Here is a 21,349-nt window from a genome sequence, read left to right on the forward strand (position 1 = left end):
CCTGAGCATTGCTGATTTGCTATGATCTTACAAACCAATCTCAGTGTTACAAAAAATTACCAGTCAGAATCAAAGTCTTGAGACTACTACAAGCATATATATGCAGCATATCTGGGCCACCCTTAGAGAACCCATCAACCCCCAAAAACCTCAAACTAGAAGAAAAAGAAGTATCAATTACACAAAACCCTTTGCAATCCCCAATTTGTAGAGACACCAATTGTGGACTTCCCAACATGATCTTCTTAATTGCATCTTCTTTGATCAGAATATCATGGATGTACAAATCCCTTAAACAATTCCAATTCACGGTACGTCAAGGCATAACCTTGCAACATCCGAGTTCCATGTCAATAAGGGAGTTGTTTTCGGCGTAGAGACGTTGATGATGATAAGTTGCATTATAAAGATAATCGGCAGCATCATCCTCAAAAGTGCGCGCATAATAGATGAAACTCAGATGAGGGGATTTAGTCCAGAGATGACGCCATCTTTTGGAAAGGATGCTTGTTCGAATAGCCTCAATAGCGGGGAGGAAAGAGAAAATGTGTTCTAAAAGAAGCTTTTCTGGTAAATTGCTGATTCGATCTTCGTCAACAGGGTTGGAATTATATTGGCGCCATTTTCTTTGGAAGGAGGAGTCAGAAATGGTGGGCTGGGATATTTTTGTTTTGTCCTTTCTAGTTTTTGTTTTGGGTAATTTTACTCCCGCCAATTCTAATTCATATTCTCGTTTGGAATGGAAGAGTCGATTAAGGAAAAAAAAAAACCTCAATCAAGATTCTAAGTTTGATACAAAAACAAAAAAAAAAAAAAAAAAAAAAAAAAAATGCCAAAGAAATACATTTTATTTTTTATTATGTACAATAATGGAATATGTTAGTGTCTCATAAATGGTACCCCTTTGTTGCACAAAATAAGAAACGGAGGTAGTAAGGACAAGATAATTAATTGGACCATTTAAAAAGAGAAAATGATAATTATATATTGGAATCATGAATGGAAAAATTGAATTACTAAAAAATAGTTTAATACTATATTGTATCGAGAAGAATAAAAAGTGTTGTAATAAACTAATAGATATTGGCATATCCACCAAATATAGAGAGAAAAATCAATGAATAGAGAGAAAAATAAATGTATTTTTTTTTTATCATATATGGAAAGGTTACTAATTGAAAGAACTTTTTAGAAATTCTTAATTGAGATCCAGCAACAAATAGTTTCTGAGCGAGTAAGAGCTAATTTATATCTAATTATCTATCTATACCTATACTAAAGTCAAAATTTTTGGAGGGAATTTTCTCTCCTACTCTACTATTTCTTTCGTTTCTTTATAGGTGCAACATACACTTTTTTACGGTATTTAAGAAAAGTGGATCTTACATGATATAATACACTTAAAATGGGGATAAAATGCTAAAAATATAATAATTTATTAGATTACGTCTCGTGTCACGCACGGGTTTAACAAAATATTATAATGAATTATAATGTTAATTCAAAATCTACCAAAAAAAATAAAAATAATCCTCAAATTTTTAAATGAAATTGAAAAGGTTTGAATCTTAATTTATACTTGGAATTGAGTCTTGAATCCAGATTATACCAAAGGTAGAACACCAAAAAACAAAGTAAAAGATGTAGAAAAATATTTTATTCAATAAAAATATGAAAATATGTAAATATTTTTTTTCAGGAAGTGAATCACAATTATATAAAGAAATGAATATTTTTTTTTAGGGAGTGAATAAAAAAAAAAACAAAGAAAAAAAGTTTTGGAGGAAAAAAAATAGCACCAAGAAGTGACATGTGTTATTCTTGGTGTCTAATTTAGTATTATGTTATTGATGATTATTAATTTGTGGTTTAATTTTGTTTATTTTACATCCAATCTACATATAGTTCTCTCAAACTTTTGATTTACATTCTTCAATTTAAAAAAGCTAGGGCTCTATAAACGGGATTTTTGATAGAATCACTAAACAAGCAGCTTAGTGCTATCGATCAAAATAAAAGAGAAAATATCTGGTAAGTGTTAATATTGCATATTAACATCTTATGTTTATATGGGGGTGCGGTGGTCCATTCGCACACTTTAGTAAGGGTAGACTCGTCATTCAATCGGTGTCTTTAGTTACCAGTTAAACGTTCATCAACAAACGTCAATATACTCCGTTCTTACCAGACTATTTGTATGACCCCATTGGTAATTCCTCTATACAAGCAAACTGCACACCATACCAACCACCACAGGTGGTGGTTAAAATTGCTGTTGCGAAGGAGATGCTTTTCTAAAGGGGTTGATATGGCCCTACTTGACACTATCTGCTACTAGGGTGTCTTTTTGTTTTGTCGCGAAGCGGCGTTGTGACCTTGAAGACGGTGGTGGTGGTTGAGATGAAGACGGGAAGACGAAGAGAGTTGTTTGAGGAACGCAGTTGCGAAGACAAAGACGGAGATGGTGGTGGTGGCAAGGATTTCGCGTTGATCGGAGGGAAAAGTGATTGTTGTGATGGTGGTGGTCTGGTGGAAGCCATTTTAGATCTGAGTTTCAGTTTGTTTTTTTGTTGGTTTTTTTAGTTGGAATTTTTAGGTGTAATCTGTTGGTTGTTGGACTAGAATTTTGGTCTCATATGTAATTTGATTATGACTTTGTCGAATTTGAAGAGTAGAGCAAGAGGAGAAGAGTACAGCAAGAGGAGAGAGAGGAGGGATGAGAAGGAACGGGGTTGTATGAAGCTCCAGAACAAAAACGGAGTTACAAAAATGCTAAGAAGCGTCCAGTTAAGTGCCTCATCAGCAATATCCAGAAATAACATTAAAATATCTCAGGAAGCGCTCATAATTACGAAAATGCCACCATATATTATGTTAATATTGCATATTAACTGGACACAGCTCCAAAATAAAAACAAAGAAAAAGTTAATTTGTTCACAAAATTTAAATTACAAAATAGTTGTTCGCAAAATTTGAAATTTAATAGGTGGTTGCTGACGAAAATAAATTTCGCACCAATTGGAGTTTATATATCACAAAAGGTCAATCGTTGAGTTGTTGCTAACAGCTGAAAGATGAAGAGATTTTGCTAACTGCAGTATTATCTTGGGAATGATCATCCCCTATGTTATAGTACATGAGATCAAGAAGATGCCCAGGTTTGGATATTGAAACACCTTCCCCACTAATTTTACCATCTCCTAGCATCTTCACAACTTCTGATATTTGAGGCCGAAGACCGGCTATCTCTTGCACACAAAGCAAGCCCACCTTAAGCAGTTTGATAGGTTCTTCTTCGGGGTATTCTCCGTCGAGTGAGGGATCCATCAGCTGTTGAAGGTTGTTAGATTTGTAAGCCTTCCATACCTAATTCATGAAATATTCATGAATACGAAAGTATATATTAAATATGAATATATGATCTATTATTCGAGTTACTGGATGGAATGTAAGATAATTGTAATACGACTAATACATTACCTTGGTAACTAGGTATACATCTTTCTGCTCTAAGTTGTAGTCCACGGCTTTGTGTCCGGTAACAATGTACAGTAGCAGTATCCCAAAACTATATACATCTGATTTCCTCGTCATATGGCCAGAAATTGCGTATTCTGGAGCAAGATATCCCCTTTCAAGTTTTGATATTGCAACAAATACCGTTATTATTAACAACAAACATACACAAAATGATGGAGGAAGTTGTATGTTGATGAGGATTCTACTTACAATGTGCCCGCCACACGCGTGCTCACATGAGATACACTGTCCAAAAATAGCTTTGCCAAACCAAAATCTGCGATCTTTGGTACGAAATTCTTATCCAAAAGTACGTTAGCAGGTTTAATGTCACGGTGCACAATATGAGGATTGACCTCCTCGTGGAGAAAGGCTAGCCCTCGCGCTATTCCAAGTAAAATGTTCGTCCTCATTTTCCAACTAAACTTTCTTCTGCTTTCAGATCCTCCTGTATATATTTTCCATATATGATCATATCTCGAATTGATAAAATCAATATCGAATTATATACGGCTAGAGAACAAATTAAACGAATTAACTTGATCTTTTAGTATAGTACCTAGGAAGGCCAGTTCCATGCTGTTGTTTTCCATGTAGTCATAGATCAAAAATCTTTTGGTAGAAGTTATGCAGCATCCTTTAAGGGTGATGAGATTTTCATGTATAATGTTTGATAATGCAGAGATTTCAGATATGAATTCTCTTTCTCCTTGCAATGATTCGAGTTCAAGTACTTTAACTGCCACGATTGATCCGTCTAGAAGGCGTCCCTTCAAATATCCAACAAAGAACAAGTCTTATTTTTACGTCACTAGCAACTAGCTAACCTTGGTAAAAACTTTATTTGTATTAGGAAGTTAGAAGTAGTACTATACCTTGTAGACAGAGCCAAAGCTGCCTTCTCCTACTTTATTTGAAGGCTTGAAGCCGCTGGTAGCAGTCTTTAGCTCCTTGTAAGAGAATACGGGAATGCCTTGAAGAGTTGGCGCTCCTAGTATAGTCCATTATATTTAGTGGACAAAGGTCGAAATAATCATTACTCTATCCGTCTCTTAATTAGATGCTTATTTCTCTTTATTATGTGAGTAATAAATGCTAGAAATAAACATCTAATAAAAGAACGGAGGGAGAATTTTAAAACGAAGGGAATAATAGTATTTACACCCTTTATTTTAAAAAGTTCACGATCATATGAATTCGAATTCGACCATGATGAATGATCAAATTAAAAATAAACGGAGGTTTGTCAAAAAAAAATTAAAAATTAACCAGTAACATTCAAATAAATTTAACCAGTATTGTTACAAAGTGTTTGGTCAAAAAGTTAATTAGGTTACCACAACCTAGGGTATGTAGCTCGTAATTTAGCCCTAATTAAGGTGACCATTATCTTTAACTTCCTCAAATAAAAACAAAGAAGTTAAGTTTAAGTGATTCATTTTCACCTAACAAATCAAAAGCTAATAGAGGCATAGAGTAATGATTTATTTCTCTTTCTTATATGTTTCCTTTTCACTCTATCTCAAAAATTTGTACCAAACACCCCCAAATTGACCAATAAAAACTTGGTTATTTTGTTTGTAAACAAGCTATAACTCAGATAATATTAGAGATAAATTGTCCATAAATACATAAGGAGCGACTTCTTGTTGACAATAATGTTCTCCCAAATTTATTCGACTCTAAACGGAACTAGCATAGACAACCCATGTAATAAAATAGCAAAGACTCGATAAAAAGGAAATGTATTTATCCGAACAAACAAACAAAAAAAAAGAAAGAACTTACTTGGAATAATGCATTCATCATCTGAAAATCTGCGCGATTTAAAAAACCAGGGCTTACAAAAGCTCATGTTTCTCATCGTTTCCTTTACCAAAATACAAAGAATCTAATGGTGTGAACACAAAGACAAGACGACCACTTGTTATGGATAATAGGTTTGTTTTATTATGCCTAACAATTTTTTTTATAATCTATATTATACTCTTAATCATTATCAGGAGTTGTCACCACATTGTTAATTAAGCTAAGGCTTAGCATTGCATCATGTTGAAGTAGCGCTATTATTTCTTAATAATAAAAAAAATTAGTCGTTTGGGTAACATTATTTTTTTAAGAGCTTTATTCTAATTTTATACTCCTACTAGTCTTCACTTAAAAATAATTGAATTAATTATTGCTAAAATTTCTCAAAGCTTTTAAAGAATGGTGCTGACTTTATAGACAAATACACAACTCTTTTTATGAAACAAATACGCAACCTTTGCGCCAAAAGGGGGGGGGGGGGGGGGGGGGGGGGGGGGGGGGGAGGGGGGGAAATAAACCCTACATGGCTACATGCTTTCCCTTACTTGAACCAATTTTTTAAGACAAAATAATACGGAGTAGTGCGTGGTTCCTTATGAGTCTTGCATGGTACAAACGTTTTGCAAAAATAACATACTCCGTATTATATAAATATAAAGAACATACCGCTATAGTGAAAACACATACTATTAAAATGTAATGAGCATATATACCTTAAGTAAAAAAAAACATATTTACACCAAAAAAAGTGAAAATAACATATATGTCCATGTTCTTTTATTGTCAGTATAATGTATTTTTATTTGTGATATACGAGTAATGTTCATTAATTATTGTGTAATGTTCTTTAAATTTTGTCTTTAAATCATAGTGGGTATATATAAAAAAATGTACATTACATAATATTATCATCATGTGCTTTATTAATATTACAAATGTTCTTTAGATATATATATAAAAAAAATAAAAAATAAAAAAAAAAAAAAAAAAACATAAATTGGATGTTCTTTACAAAACAGGTACGTGTTCTTTTTGTGTCTTTTGCCAGATATAGGCGGTTGTACCTTAAAATTTTCAAATGCGGAGTATATAAATATTTTTATGATCGTACTTAGTAGTTAGCATTGGCGGATCCAGTTATGGTCCCGGTAGGTCACGTGACCTAGGGAAAAAAATTATTAAAAAAAAGAAAAAAAAAAACTTAACTAAACTAAGGTATATATTGCAATGAAAGCATTTAATTACATGTGCATTGGTGGTTCAGTGGTTTGTTAATACTTACAATAGAGATGGTGCGAGATCAAATCTTGGGACTAACAATTTTAGAGTTTTTTTTTTTTTTTTTAAACTTCACAATTTTATATAAGTAGCATTATTATACAGTATTATAAGATGCTCATTGTATATTAATTTGTATGAAATCTTTGCTTCATTTGTTCTTAATTAATATTTTTTTTTTTTTTTTAATCTTTTCATCAAAAATCAAAGCATATACTATAAAAATTAGTAATTGCTATAATTCTAATTATTCAGATTATTATTATTATTTTTTTCCTATTTTTACTCTAGTTAGGGATCAGCGTGATTAGTTTCACAATTTTTTTTCCTTAATCTATACTACGTCTAATTTTTAACACAATTATACTTTAATTAACCTAATCCTAACTAGTTAATGCGATCTATAACGGTAACCTATATTCATTATATGAGTGATATCAATTAATTAATATCAGTAACTATTATTGAAATTGTGACTAAATTTTCAAAATGAAAGGAAAAAAAAGTGTGATATAACGACAAGTTTTTTAGTCCAAAATTCATCCTCCTCTTCCATAAAATCATCCTCCTCCATCACAAAATCATCCTCCACAAATTAAAATTCACCTCTTACATCGATAGTTATGCGGTTAATGGGTGATGGTGACCCAGCACCCATAAAATCCTGGATTCGCCACTGGTAGTTAGCATTGTATATTTGTAAACCTTAATAGACAAATTGAAAAATATTGAAGCTTTGCATGCATGTATTATTGTGAATACATGCAAAGCTTCAAAGGAGAGAATTTCTATCTTTTACTCATATGTATCAAATTATTAACGATCCTCTAATAAACCCTCTTAGTCTCTCTAAAGAACAAGGTATAATAATCGGGACTGATGACAGGATATTCGTTTGAATACTCGTTGCCCAACCTTGGGTTAATTATATTGCATTTTTTTAAGGTGATAAGTTGAATATCTGTTCATCTAAATTACAAAGGTACACTTTTTCTTTTATCGATTTTTAAGTTGGCTTTGCTCTTATTCTATCAGTTAAGAAGTATATTTTTCTCTTTTTAAACTTCTACTCAAATATAGTACTAAAATGGTAATAGGGGATGATTATGTGAATGTTAAAAGAGAATGTGGTAATGTAGAAATGTAGGATGTACTACATAATTTTGGCTCAAGTGTTTTGATCCCAAAATCAAAGAAATCTGAACTGTACATTTGTATTTTTTTTTCTTTTTTTTGTCTTTTCCTACAGATTTTTTTTTTTTTTTTTTTTTTTTTTCTTGATGTGTACAGCTTGTACAGCTTTCATAGGATAGATCCTAGTATTGTACTCTTCTAGGGTAGCTAGGTAGCCGCTATACAGATGAATTTGAGAAAGATTCTCCCCAATTATTAAAAAAAAAAAAAAAAAAAAAAAAACTTGTTGACATGTTTGGGTGCAACCTTGTTTTGATCGTGATAGGGGAGCAAAATGGTCGATAATACAAAATTCAGTTATTTGGTTGGACTTTATATTATTTATTAATTATTATTACGGTACAAGTCTACACTTTAATATTGTTGAGAATAAAGTGATTATGGGTGTATTTTATGGTTTAATTGTAATTGGGTCTAGTTTATATTTGGGCGTTTGATGAGCCAAGAAACTCCATCTAGCTAAATGACGTTTACATAGAGGGGTGTAATTGAATAAACAGTTTGTCTATAAAGCATGTAACACCTTCAACTAATGCACCTATACATATGGACTTATGGTGCGAATGTGCATGCATTCACACTTGTAAAATGCAAGTATGGCACTGCCAACATGATGTATGTGCTCAATAAAAGAGAAATTTAGCATACACGGAATCTGGTTAAATCTATACATCTCAACTCAAGTTTCAAGATTTAATACTATTATATAAATTGTCGAAAAAACTTATGTTCAAAGATGTAATAAGTTGAATATATGTGTATTGTGTATTTGTGTGTAACACGCAATTGAGTTTCTTTATAGCTGCAACACATGTTCTTAATATGCTATTGGAGAAAGGAATTAAAGAAGGTAAACAGACGAATTAATCTAAAACATTTAGATCTTAACACCTTAACACTTTTTTCTTATCAATATAAATTTATTTTAATTAATTTATCCATTTACCTAATCTATTGTCTTTCTTAAAGCGCGTGTCAAAATAGATGTTGCAACTATAAAGGAATGTTGCAAGGTCCCAAATGTGTTGCTCGATTAGCCTATGAAGAACATGTGCCTTTTCCACAGAAGTTATCAATAGCTATGCTTGATAGACATTTTTGGAGAAATTCCATGACTCTTAAAAAGGGATATGATAGTAATGACACCATTTCATTTTATAGACATGGAAAACTTGTCTCATACCCTATTAGACTCAAAACATTGACCCAAAACCTAAAATGGACCAAACTCGTACTTCGTATAAGTTTCAAAATTTATTCAAATTCAATTTGGCTCATTTATAAAAACGAGTTTAAAATTTGAATAAGGAAAATTCGTATGGAAGAGACATATATTATGTTCACTAATTTATTTGGAAGGACCTTATATATTAAAAGTGGTCTAGCTAAAAAGAACCCTATAAATCTATTTTGTTGTTTAGGGTATCTTGACGTCGGAATTCGACAATTGGCTTTTTTTCCGGTATTGACTTCACACGTGACTGTCACGTGGCCTTAAAAAATGACCCCCCCTTTCTTTTTTCCACGTTTTCCCTCCAATTCATATTTTTTGCCCAAATTTTCCACCAAATTCTTTCTCTCTCCTCAAGATCATTGGTTCCAATCCCTAATCCTTTCTCTGTTAAATATTTTCAGACAAATTCAATCCATCTTATTATAATTAAGTACTTTTTGAATGAGGTAAGATCAATGTTTGTGGTTTTTGTCTTCAATTTCTTTGTAATTGAAATATTTTGCAAAATTTGGGTTTACAATGTAATTGCTTCTGAAATTATATGTTTTTGTTTGTTGAAGCGTAATTTACAACATGTTTTCCCCTTTTTCCCTTTCGCCATGGAAGAGCAAAAAAGAAAAATTTAATGTAAAAAAGAGGAAATGAAAATGACATATGAGAGAGAAGAGGATATTCATACTTGAACCAGTAAAGTCCACTCCTTTCTGACTCGAATTCAATTTGATAGATGAGAGAAATTATTTTCTGGAGTTCATTCATCACACCTTTATTGAATATTCAATAAAGAATAGTAGAGGAGAGAGAGAGAAAATTTGGGGATTAGAAGAGAGAGGAGGAGGAATTGGAGGGAAAACGTGGGAAAAAATAGGGAAGGAATTTTTTAAGGTCATGTGTGAGGTCAATGTTGGGAAAAAAAATTTTTGTCGGATTTCGGTGTTTTTTTTACAAGAAGAAAAAAGATTTCTTAATGAAATATAGCCAAACGACACTTACAAACAAATCCTAAGAAGTATAAAATTCCAATACAAGTACAAATCACCTTAGAACTAGTTACATCGCATATTCGATCAACAATTGCCTTAATAAAAATCTTCATCTGAAGCAATACAATCTGTGAGTTAGCTCTAATTCGGTTTGAGATCCACAGATAAATGATTGTTTGGGTGAAAAAATTCATATGGCCTTCTAGATACTTCTGAAGATTGTGAAACCCTAAATCTTCAATTTTTGACAGACGAATAAACGAAGAAATTAAACCTAATTAATAGGATAAACACCATCATAGAGATGAGATCCATTTATTGAAAGTAATTAAAAAGTTTTTTGGGGCTTACGATCGATAAAAATACCGGTGGAAGCCCTTACAAAAATTTACAATTTAGACCAGAAGAAAAGAGATGAAAGAGAAAAAGAGAAAAGGAGAAGAGTGAAGGAAAACCTTCAAAAAAGCTAAAAAAAAAAAAAAAAAAAAAAAAAAAAAAAAAAAAAAAAAAAAACTAGCAATGGAGGCTAGAAAAACCCTTCCTAGGAAGAAACCCTAAAGGGAACCAAAAAAACCTTCCCAGATTTCAGTGGTAAGATCTTCCCAAACAACAAAATAGATTTGATTCTTTTAGACCACTAGTATATATAAGGTCCTTCCTAACAAATTATTGAACATATACGTTCTTCGAGACAAATTTTTCCTTCGAATAAACAAACAAGGTTTAACCAAGTACGAGTAGTTTAATGATGAAAATTTTAAGGTGCAGGCGGCTGTACCTTGCTTGGTACAACCATAAAACGCAAAAAGAACGTGTAACTATTTTGTAAAGAACATATAGTTGTTTTGTAATGAACATCCAATTTTATATATTTTTTTTCATATCTAAAGAACATCTATAATATTATAAAGAACATAATAATATTATGTAATAAACATTATCTATATATAACCACCATAATTTGAAGACAAAATTCAATAAACATTTCACAATAAGCAATGAACACTATGTCGCAAATAAAAGTACATTACACTGACAATCTTATGTTCTTTTCATTTATTTTTTGTTGCAAATATGTTCTTTTCACTCTAGGTATATCCGTTTATGTTATAGTATCTTATTTTCACTTTAGGTATATGTTTATTATATTTTAATATATAATCTTTTTATTATAACTATATGTTCATTACTTTTATACATTATGTTTTTTCCTACAAAACAACCGTATATTGCAGCGTACAGACGCACATAGCCACATAGGAACCAACTATTGGTTACAAAGTTCTTCTAAGATCCCACCATATAACTAACTTGAAACTTTACAGTGTTGAAAAAGACTCACAATTCTCATTACAATTGACACCGGCGAACGACGTCGATCGTGGCATTGTCCACACCATCAAGCCATATCATACGCCAGCCGCAGTACCATGCCACTGCCGTTCCAGCAATTCTGGTGAATTTTCAATATTTTGTTGGAAATTTTGATAAGTCACCAGCTCATTTGTTGCTATTCTGAGCTTAATTATTTTACTTAGTGTTAATTTTATTTTTCTGGTTAATACTTGATGAGAAAGATAATTTAGGGTTTGGTTATATTATCAAATTTGTTCATTACTGTTTGATTAATTGGTTTAATATTCTGTCACTTGGGTCTTAAATTTCAATTCGAAAGTTAAATTTAGATGCTGTCAAATGCCACCTTTTTCATTATGATTGATTTAAGATTTTTGTTGATGTCCCATTAAGGCAATTGATTGGCTGATTTGAGTTGTTGTAGAATGGTGAGGTTTTATGATATTGTTTAATTGTCTGTTCTTATTGTTGGAATTGTTGTCGAGCTGATTGTATATAAATTTTATTCTAAATAACGAATGTTACATTTGTAGTTTCAAAAATTTTACTGTAATTTGAAGATGGATAAGATATAATCAATTCATGATATTAATTATACAATGATTTTGGTGTCTTGTACGTAATTACGTAGCAGTTGAAAGTCTTGAATCAGTTTACAGTTTGTACCTCTAGTTTTGAAATCCTGAATCCTTGCATGTTTTGTAGTACAACAACAATACCACCAACAGGGGCGGAACCAGGATATAAACAAGGCGGGGGCCAAAGAAGAACAAATACTAATAATACCGAAATCATATTATAATTACAACCAATATTCTCAAAAAGTTTCCACATATAAGAAATTATAGCAAAATTAAAGGAATATACTTAACAATAAACTTTTGAAAAATTCCGCATATAAACATACCTTTATAAACTTCATTTGAGCTGTGCTCGGCTCTCTTTCATCATGTAAAAGGTATCAATGATGGAATCTTCACTAAGTGTCTCTGCGATCTCCTTTTCAATATACACCACCAAGTAGTCCCTCAAAAAATTGTCTTCCATTTTACTTCGAAGGTTTGTTTTCACAATCTTCATTGCTGAAAAAGCTCTCTCAGTTGTTGCGGTGGATGCAGGGAGAGTTAATACAAGGCGAATTAACCTATCAACAAGAGGATACAATTTATATTTCTCAGTAGTCACCAATCCTCTACACAAATCACCAAGAGTGGACAAGTTCTTCAACTCAAGATGAATAGGAATGTCAAGCTTGTAGTGCTGCAATTCATAACTTAAATGTTCTTTCTCTTGATCTGAGAAGTCTTTAGGATAGAAGTCTCTAGCTAGCTTGCAAATATGCTCAATATTAAATGATTTGTAACCATCTATGGGGTTCAAGGCTGAACTCAAAATAAGAAGCTCGGTAGCTCGTTCACTGAACCTGGTGTTTAATTCTTGCAATTGTCGATCTATGGCAGCAAAGAATATATCCACCCGGTAATGATGTTCCATTGTCACAATGTCCTTTTGTCTTGATTGTCGCCTAATAGATTTCAGCACATCAAAATAAGGAGCATTCATGTCAGAAAATTACAATAATTCAGTAAATAAGCAAAATCAAATTTCTTGCAATTTTTAATAAAAATTAAAACCTAGAATTTCAACTCTTAAAATTAACATAACCTCAATATATATGATTATAATTGTGCAATTAACATTAAATTCAACATCAGAAATAAGGGGAAAAAAAAAAGTTCACAATCAATTTACCTGAAATAGCTTGAATAATGTTGAAATTGAACAATTGAAGAGAAGAGGAAGAGTCGCCGCAAGTAGATGAACTGATGAAGGCCTAACTGAAACTTTTGGGTTTTTTTGTTTTACATTAGAAAAGCGATTTCTGTTTTCCACCCTTTGTTTTGTTTTTTTTTTTTAATTATTATTATGTTTAGCTTATACAAGAAGCTACTTGTAGTTGGATATCTCGTATAATGAAATTAGGAAAGGTAGTAGTCAACTTTCTTTATTTTTATTATTTTATTTTATTAATTTTATTAATAGGACAACAAAAGGCCCCACTACATTTCATATACAAGTAGTAGTACACGGTGTCTTTTAGGAAACTTTAGTTTAATTAATTTTTTTTTAAATTGTTGAGGGAGACCACACATACATATCCTACTATAATATACTGTACTTTCTAATGTGTAGCATTATAGTTGAAGGGGACCATACATACATATCCTACTATAATATACTGTCCTTTCTAATGTGTAGCATTATAGTTGAGGGGGACCAAGGCCCCCTTTGGCCCCCATGATGTTCCGCCACTGACCACCAAAGTCTTATACTTGAAAATTTGAAGCCGGAATCATTGTACCCTGAAACTATTGTTTTGTGGTAGAGTTAGGAGAGTTGTCTCTTTACTCAGTACTTATTTCTCATTTATGCCAATGGAAAGCTACTATAATGGATTCAATCGTTGGCTTTGATGAATTTAGTATTGATATGAAGTTTCATTGTTCATATCTTTCTCATTTTTATTTTTTGGAGCGCAACTTGGGTTTTAAGGACTTTTAACAGCTATTTTTGCAAGATGATGAAATTAATACTGTGTTCCCATTGTGCAAACATGGTGGCAAATACTGTGTAGATATTGATCAATTCTTGTAATACTCAAGTAAGTGGATTTCTATGTTATTCCTTACAGATTTAAAGTACAAAGGTGTGAGAGCTTCTTGTGATAGGCAAGATGACAACAGCTATTCCTGCTAAGAAATTAGTTTCTTCTGTGATCCTTTATTTGGATGGCACACTTCTTAATACAGGTATGCTTTATAAATGTTTTGTGTTTCCTGTTTATCAATTGGTGGTTTTTTTGCTTTTAAAAACTCGTATGAAGTTATGGCCATTTTGTGAGTGGAGATCAATAGTATATATGCTATTTTGGTCATGCATTAAATAGTGTGGGGTTGGCATGGGAGTCTGGCATAAAATTGACTAAAATTTTATCAATCGTATGCCCCACCCTGCAAATCAAATCTTGAAGAAAAGTTTTCAATTTCATACTACTCAAATACTTGGTATATTTGCGGTATAATTTATGTTGTGCTTTTGAAGCTTGGTGGCTGCCCTTGTACGTGCTCACTGCCATGAAACAATGGAATGCTATGTGATCTTTTGTGAATTTGCTTGTGTGGCTGTGTAATTATGGGGGTTAATTGTGCTTACAATATTGGGAATATGGGTAGTGAACTGGTGAAGGAAATCCTTTTATAGCTGTTTGCTTGTTGCTGCTAGTGTTTTGAAGATTGTGGACTTAAAATGTACACTGGAAATAAATCTGAAATAAAGAAGATACAATGGGAATTTCGGGCTGCATCTTCATGGGGCTTGTAGAGTTCCCCCCACCCTTCTTCCCTCTCCTACAGGCTTCGTATAGAGAGATCAATGGTAGACCTTTAACAAAGCTTCTCTATCTTACATGTGTTTAGTCTCTTCAATTGTTTTGGGTTATTAGTTTATTTTCCGATCGAGTATCCAGAGGAGAGACAATGGATAAGAAAGATTAGAGAACTCATTTGGAGATACTTTGCATTGCCTTTAGATTTGAATTGCTTGATTGTGGACTCCCACTAATTATAGTTGTTGATGGGAATATGGGATTTTAGCTTTCGGTTGTCTGTCACTAAAATATTATACTTGGGATAAGAGATGGTCAATGCGGTATCATTGGCTCTTGAAAAATCAGTTTAAGACCTTCCTTTACGAAGCCAATTTTGTGATCGTTTAGTAATGATCTTTATTTCAATTTACATTTGTTCTTGTTTTGTTTAAGATGTTGAAGATTTGCAGTAGATATTGATGATCATTATTAAAGAGTTTCTGTTTTTGCTCTTGTCCCCCTCTCCCCCCTCTTCCTCTCCTTTTGTTTATTTTTGTTTGTTCATACCACTTAGGGGTGGATTAGGGGGTTGAAGATTGTTTGCTAATTCCTGCCAAAATTGCATATCAAGATCGAACTTCACAAAATTTGACCATAACTTCCCACCAATAATATGAGAAAAAGTATAGTCATTTGTGATCTTGTTAGATTCATCACAATGTGTTTTTACTATACATCTATATTGTATGTATCTTTTATAATTTGCAATTTGAGTTATTTATGGTCAAATATTGTGTCTTTTGGACTTTGGAAACTGAAAAAGCATTTGAGGAAACTTATCTGAGATGAAGGGAGAACCTCTCAATGATTTTAAAAAATATGCAATTTCCTCAGTGGTTGATCATTGTCATTCTACTTAATCTTGTACTTCATCTGAAATGGACAATGGACAGGTCTACGGTATCAGGCACTTGAATTGTTAAAATGTGATTTGATCTACTAAAAGTGAATAAGTAAATAAAATAATATTAGGGATGTGATTTGAATAGTTTTTGAGGATACAGAAAATGAAATATCTTTGCTTGTCAAAAATATTTGCTCATGCCAGCATGTTAGAAAGGCAAGCACAACATGGCTTAAGGGATGCTCACCTTAAGTTTGCCAACTTGCCAAGAACAGCCTAGAGGTGCTTGAGGATAAGAGGTTGACCTGTTTAAATTACTGTTTCTAATTTGTTCTATATATTATAAAAGTTTAGAAATTTGGTGATGCTTGATGTAGCATCACTGAGTTTCTTGATTTTAGTTCCAACTCATGTAGAATGTGATTCTGAATGAGAAACATTGTGCCTTGCTTTTCCAAAGTGGTTTCAGTTACCTCTCACCCTATTGCTGGACTCTAGGACCAATAATTTATTAGTGTGCATCATGCCTCACGCCTTTTGAAACTTCTAGGTGCTTTATGATGATTTAGTTTCAATTTTATTACAGATGGAGTAATAATTGATGTATTGAAGAGTTTCTTGATTAAGTATGGAAAGGAGTGGGATGGGAGAGAGGTGCTTAGGATAGCTGGAAAGACCCCCTTGGAAGCATCTGCTGCTGTTGTCGAAGCTTATAACCTACCTTGCACGACAGAGGAATTTGAAAAAGAATTCACCCCAATGCTCTCTGATCAGTAATGAAACTCTTACCTAGTCCTCCTGCATGATTAGTAGGATCAATAGTCAAAAGTTTGATGTTGTCATACTTGTGTTTTCTTGTTTTTGTGTGTTGTAGAATAGCAAATATCAAGTGCTACTTGTATCTAAAATTCTAAAGCGTGGACACTTGTTTTGGCCAATTATGGAACGTCAACAGTAATATTACTTTCCTAGCATGTGAAGCAAATATATTTTTCTCTTTTCTCTATATCATAGAAAATATCTATTTTTACTTTTTTATTAGTTTGTTGGATATTTTTACTTATTTTTTGGCTTCTTGGAATTTATTCCTGAGCTATTGAGTTTAAAATTTTGTGATTCTCCCTCACATAATGATTACTGATCTCACATCAATTACTAAATCTATTTAGACAATTGTTGACTTGGCTTCACTTTGTCATTTTTCATACTTAAAATACAGAATTAATCTTCTAGCCTGCTTCTATGTTCTATCAAATGATTGTCCCTCTTCTATCCGAGTGTTATTTTCTTTTTGTAAACCATCTTGGTGATGATATGGGATATTAGGAAACTCTGATTAAGGACAAGGCTATGTGTAGCAAAATTTGTTCAATTGAAAGCTGAAACTTTTTCTGTTTCAGCCATCATCTTCTTTGGACATCTGGCATTTGATTGTGCCATTGCTGTATGGTTGTATATACTTATTACTCATATAGCCTTTCTTTGCGGAGCGGAGTGTGTGTATTTTCGCTTGAATATTTTTGACAAAGCATGACTGTTTTGCTTTTTGAGTAGGATAAGCATATTTGTCTGAAATACTGCAATCTGTAAATTGATAACACTCTCCAGTATTAATTTCTGCTTGATTGTTATTCCAATTTTGACTGTAGCTTAAGCAACATCAGACCTCTTCCAGGCGCCAACCGGCTGATTAATCATTTGCATGGGCATGGAATACCGATTGCCTTGGCCTCAAACTCTCCTAGAACTTCCATAGAGAAGAAATTGTCCTATCACCACGGTACATAAAACTTGAAGCCTTATTCATTTTGTTGATGGCTTCTCCATCCATCATCATGCTTACTCATTTTTATTTTGTAGGTTGGAAAGAATCATTTTCTGTAGTGATTGGTGGAGATGAAGTAAAAGCTGGAAAGCCATCTCCTGACTTGTGAGTAATAAGTACAATTTTGTTTGCAAAGTTTGTTGTTATATCTTTCTCCTTGTGCATCAACCAATGGAGGGTGTAGGGTGTAATCCTTTTGCATTTATGTGAGGGCTGTTGTGGTGTTGGTAAAAAAAGAGGAATTGGACAATTTCCTGTGTTTGATCTAATTACGTAAATTTTCTAATTTGCTTAATTCTTTTATGTGGCAAGGTTCCTCGAAGCAGCCAAAAAGCTCAATGTCCAACCTTCCAGTTGCTTTGTCATTGAAAATTCCATGTAAGTGTCCTGCCAAAGATATCTTGTATTGCTTGTCAGCAGTGTATAAAAAGGGGTGCCTAGGCTCTGAGGTGGGCGAGGCTATTTTAATGAGGTGTTCCTAGGCCGAAGGTGCACTCTTTTTTTAACCAAAAGTTTTACAAGCGTCACTTAATGTGTATGTAGCAAATAGTTCTGCAAAAACGCGACATTACTTTTGGATGAGAGCAATTAAAAGGTTGATCTGATAATTATCAGTAAACATCTCGGGGTGTAAACAAGGTCAACTGATCCATATTTTATATTTTTGTGACTCTGTGTCTAGGTCTCTAGGATGCTTAAAAGTTGCCATCTATTGCATACTGTTCAAGTTATTTTACAATATAGTTTTATGAATATAAGTGGATGTTGAGTCCCCAAAAAACATGTTATAAATGGCTGAACATTAATGCTTTGTATTTTACTACTTCGTAGTTAGTACATTACTACACACATAATTCAACCCTTATAGTACTCATGTCTTTAATTTGATGACTACCCACTCACATGGACCAGTCTTTAACCTTGTTACAATATAGTTTCACAAATATAAGTGGATCTCCAGTTCTCAAAAAGCATCAGCAATTTATAAATGCTTGGTATGGTGATCCTCAACATATTTTACTACTCTGTAGTTAGTACATAGATAATTCAACCCTTATCTTGATATGCATATGCTACACCCTTATATCTCTTATATTTGATGACTACCCACTATCACGGACCACTCTTTAACCTTGTTACTACTACTAGTATATACTGTCAATTCTAGCCCCCCCCCCCCCCCCCCTCCCCACCTCAGCCCACACCCACCCACCCACCCACTAACACACACACACACACAATGATTTTGCACCCTCTTTTTTGGTATGTACTTATTTTGGATGACTCAAGGTGTGTGAAACCAAGTATTAACCTTTGTGAACAAACTTTAAGAACACATACTGATGTCCAACACAATTCCCCTTTTTTCTTTTTGAGTTTATTTTTCTTAGTTCACTTTGTGTTATATGCTGTATTTGTCTCATACTTGACACTTCAATTTTTCTGCCTTGTTTAGACCTGGTGTTACTGCGGGCAAGGCTGCTGGAATGGAAGTCATTGCTGTACCGTCACAGCCAAAACAATCACATCTCTACACAATGGCAGACGAAGTCATTAATTCTCTATTTGATTTTCGTCCGGAGCAGTGGAGCTTACCTCCATTTCAAGATTGTAAATTGCCATGAATTAAAAGCTGTCAGAGATAGGATGCTGTTTTACAGTTTATGTAACTGAATATTTCCCTGAACCTGTACAGGGATTGATGGAACCCTTCCTATAGAACCTTGACGCATTGATGGTCCTGTCATTAAGGGATTTGGCCGTGGGTCAAAGGTACTTGGCATCCCCACAGGTGTGTTTTAATTAATTGGTAATTTCCTTGCTAGATGAAATTTCTACAATACTTATCTATATATATATTTCATAACAATAGTTCCACTATCATGTATCTGACATATGCTCGAGTTGTGTAATATGTTTGATTTTTATCCACAACTTTTATCTTTGAAGTAGAGATTTGGATGATTTGTGTGAATTTGAACCTGATATATAATAGGAGGCTACTGAACATTTGAATGGATGGATCAAATTCTGAATCCAGATTAATTGGTTTGTGGATTGGTGAATCATTTATAAGATTTTACATCACTCATCGTATTTGGGCTAGTTACTTTGTATCAGCAGCCCACTGGCCCTGATTAACTGTTTTGTTATACTATATAACTGTATGAAATTTTGAATTTGACTCAAAGAATGGCGTGCATTCTTACATTTCTGTTTGTAACTAATACGATGTGATAATTAAACCCGAGTATTACTAAGCTTAATTGGTATTTTGGCATGTTATATTTGTGCTCATAATTTCTTGACAATTTCAGAATCTGCATTCTGATCATTTCATCAATATTCTGTAGCTAATTTGTCCACACAGAGCTACTCTAATGTTCTCTCTGAATATCCATCTGGTGTATACTTTGGTTGGGCGGGAGTTTCCAAACAAGGAATTTACAAGATGGTTATGAGCATTGGCTGGAATCCTTACTTCAACAATCCAGAGAAGACAATAGTGAGTGGAACATGAATCTTATGGAGGTCTACCCATTCTTGCCTTTTTTTTTTCCTCTACCACATGAATTATGATTTATCTTTAACATCCTTTTGTTTTTTTTTTTTTAAGGAACCTTGGCTTTTGCATGAGTTTGAGGATGACTTTTATGGAGAAGAATTACGCCTTGTTGTTGTTGGTTATATACGACCTGAGGTACTGTGTTTTGTGTAAACTTTATTCGCTTTCCACTCTGCTATGAATACCATGATCAAGGCATTTTCGCCTTTGAATTTCACAGGCCAATTTTCCTTCTTTGGAAAGTCTTGTAGCAAAGATTTATGAGGACCGGAGAATAGCAGAGAGTGCTCTTGAGCTTCCCATTTACTCAAAGTACAAAGATGATCCCTATTTTAACAGCTTGTTGGAGACCACTGGTAGCCACACTAAGTCATAACTAATTGCATACGAAGAAACATGTTTCATTTGATAATTTTATTGTAATGGACCTCTGGAAACAGAACTATTATAATGCATCTTCTCATTTTATCATCAAAATATAATAATAATGGAAGATGTTCTTGTCCGTCTGGGCTGGGTTCAGTTGGCTATGTGCTAGTTTGCCCTCCCTACTATTCATAAACATGTCGTATTCTTATCTCTATACAGTGTCGCTCTAGACTCATGTCACCTTTTGCTGGCTGTAGAAACAACACTCCATATTTACAGGCATGTCTGAATTGGTTTTGGTACAGCTGTATGTGATAGACGGGAATTTCATAATGTAGCTACTCGTACTATCTAGCTATTTCTTATAGCTTGTTTGTTATTTGATCAAAATTTAATGGTGACCACTTGGTGCTTTGATGTGAATGTCCCTAGTTTTTTTTTTTTTTTTTTTTTATTTTTTTATATTTTGCATTTTGGTTTGTGTCCCGCTATTGTTTGTGTTTATGGGCTTGTATTTGCCCTGTGGCACATGTCCCTCTCTCTCTTTCTCTTTTTTAAGAAGGATTTTGATCAGATCCCTAATCTTTAGATTCTCTTTTGCTCCAATTGCAGGATAGATACTTTTCCACTATTAAGTTTAGCTTGATTGTGTAATAGAATTCCAAACAATAACAAGTTTTATCTAAAGCACTATCACAGATGTTATTATGACACAACTCAAATCATAATAAGCCATTTCTATTTTTCTACCATGATTTTTTGTTAAATATATATATTTTTGAAGAAAGTTAGAAATAAATAAATTAATTTGAGCACTATCACAGATGTAAGATGTTATAATCAACTCTTGCATTAAAAAAATGTAGTTTAGCAATGGATGGTTGTGCCAAATTTTATTTATTTTTATTTTTATTTTATTTTATTTTTTTTTTTTGATAATTGTG

General features: G+C 33.0%; 2 protein-coding genes and 1 pseudogene across 3 annotated transcripts; 1 reads left to right on the forward strand and 2 right to left on the reverse strand.

Annotated features, from left to right (window-relative positions):
- Positions 1-3,061: 3,061 nt before the first annotated feature.
- Positions 3,062-12,208, reverse strand: LOC145578261 (putative serine/threonine-protein kinase). Its single transcript, XM_081635616.1, has 7 exons — positions 12,041-12,208; positions 7,214-7,283; positions 4,396-4,511; positions 4,080-4,290; positions 3,731-3,968; positions 3,482-3,632; positions 3,062-3,367 (listed from the first exon to the last, which is right to left on the reverse strand). The coding sequence occupies exons 1-7, from the start codon at positions 12,206-12,208 to the stop codon at positions 3,062-3,064; spliced, it is 1,260 nt and encodes a 419-aa protein (XP_081491742.1).
- An 84-nt stretch (positions 12,209-12,292) lies between these two features.
- LOC145578262 (uncharacterized) lies at positions 12,293-12,937 on the reverse strand. Its single transcript, XM_081635617.1, has one exon. It carries the CDS (start codon positions 12,935-12,937, stop codon positions 12,293-12,295), a length of 645 nt encoding a protein of 214 aa, XP_081491743.1.
- Positions 12,938-14,102: 1,165 nt separating this feature from the next.
- On the forward strand, positions 14,103-21,098 carry LOC145579470 (bifunctional riboflavin kinase/FMN phosphatase-like; annotated as a pseudogene). Its single transcript, XR_014099152.1, has 10 exons — positions 14,103-14,184; positions 16,232-16,418; positions 17,295-17,425; positions 17,506-17,575; positions 17,783-17,848; positions 18,927-19,081; positions 19,167-19,262; positions 19,825-19,976; positions 20,088-20,171; positions 20,257-21,098. The product of XR_014099152.1 is annotated as a bifunctional riboflavin kinase/FMN phosphatase-like (transcript).
- The last annotated feature ends 251 nt before the right edge of the window (positions 21,099-21,349 follow it).

This window comes from Chenopodium album, chromosome 14 (assembly GCF_948465745.1).
Source record: "Chenopodium album chromosome 14, dcCheAlbu1.1, whole genome shotgun sequence".
Taxonomy (NCBI): domain Eukaryota; kingdom Viridiplantae; phylum Streptophyta; class Magnoliopsida; order Caryophyllales; family Amaranthaceae; genus Chenopodium; species Chenopodium album.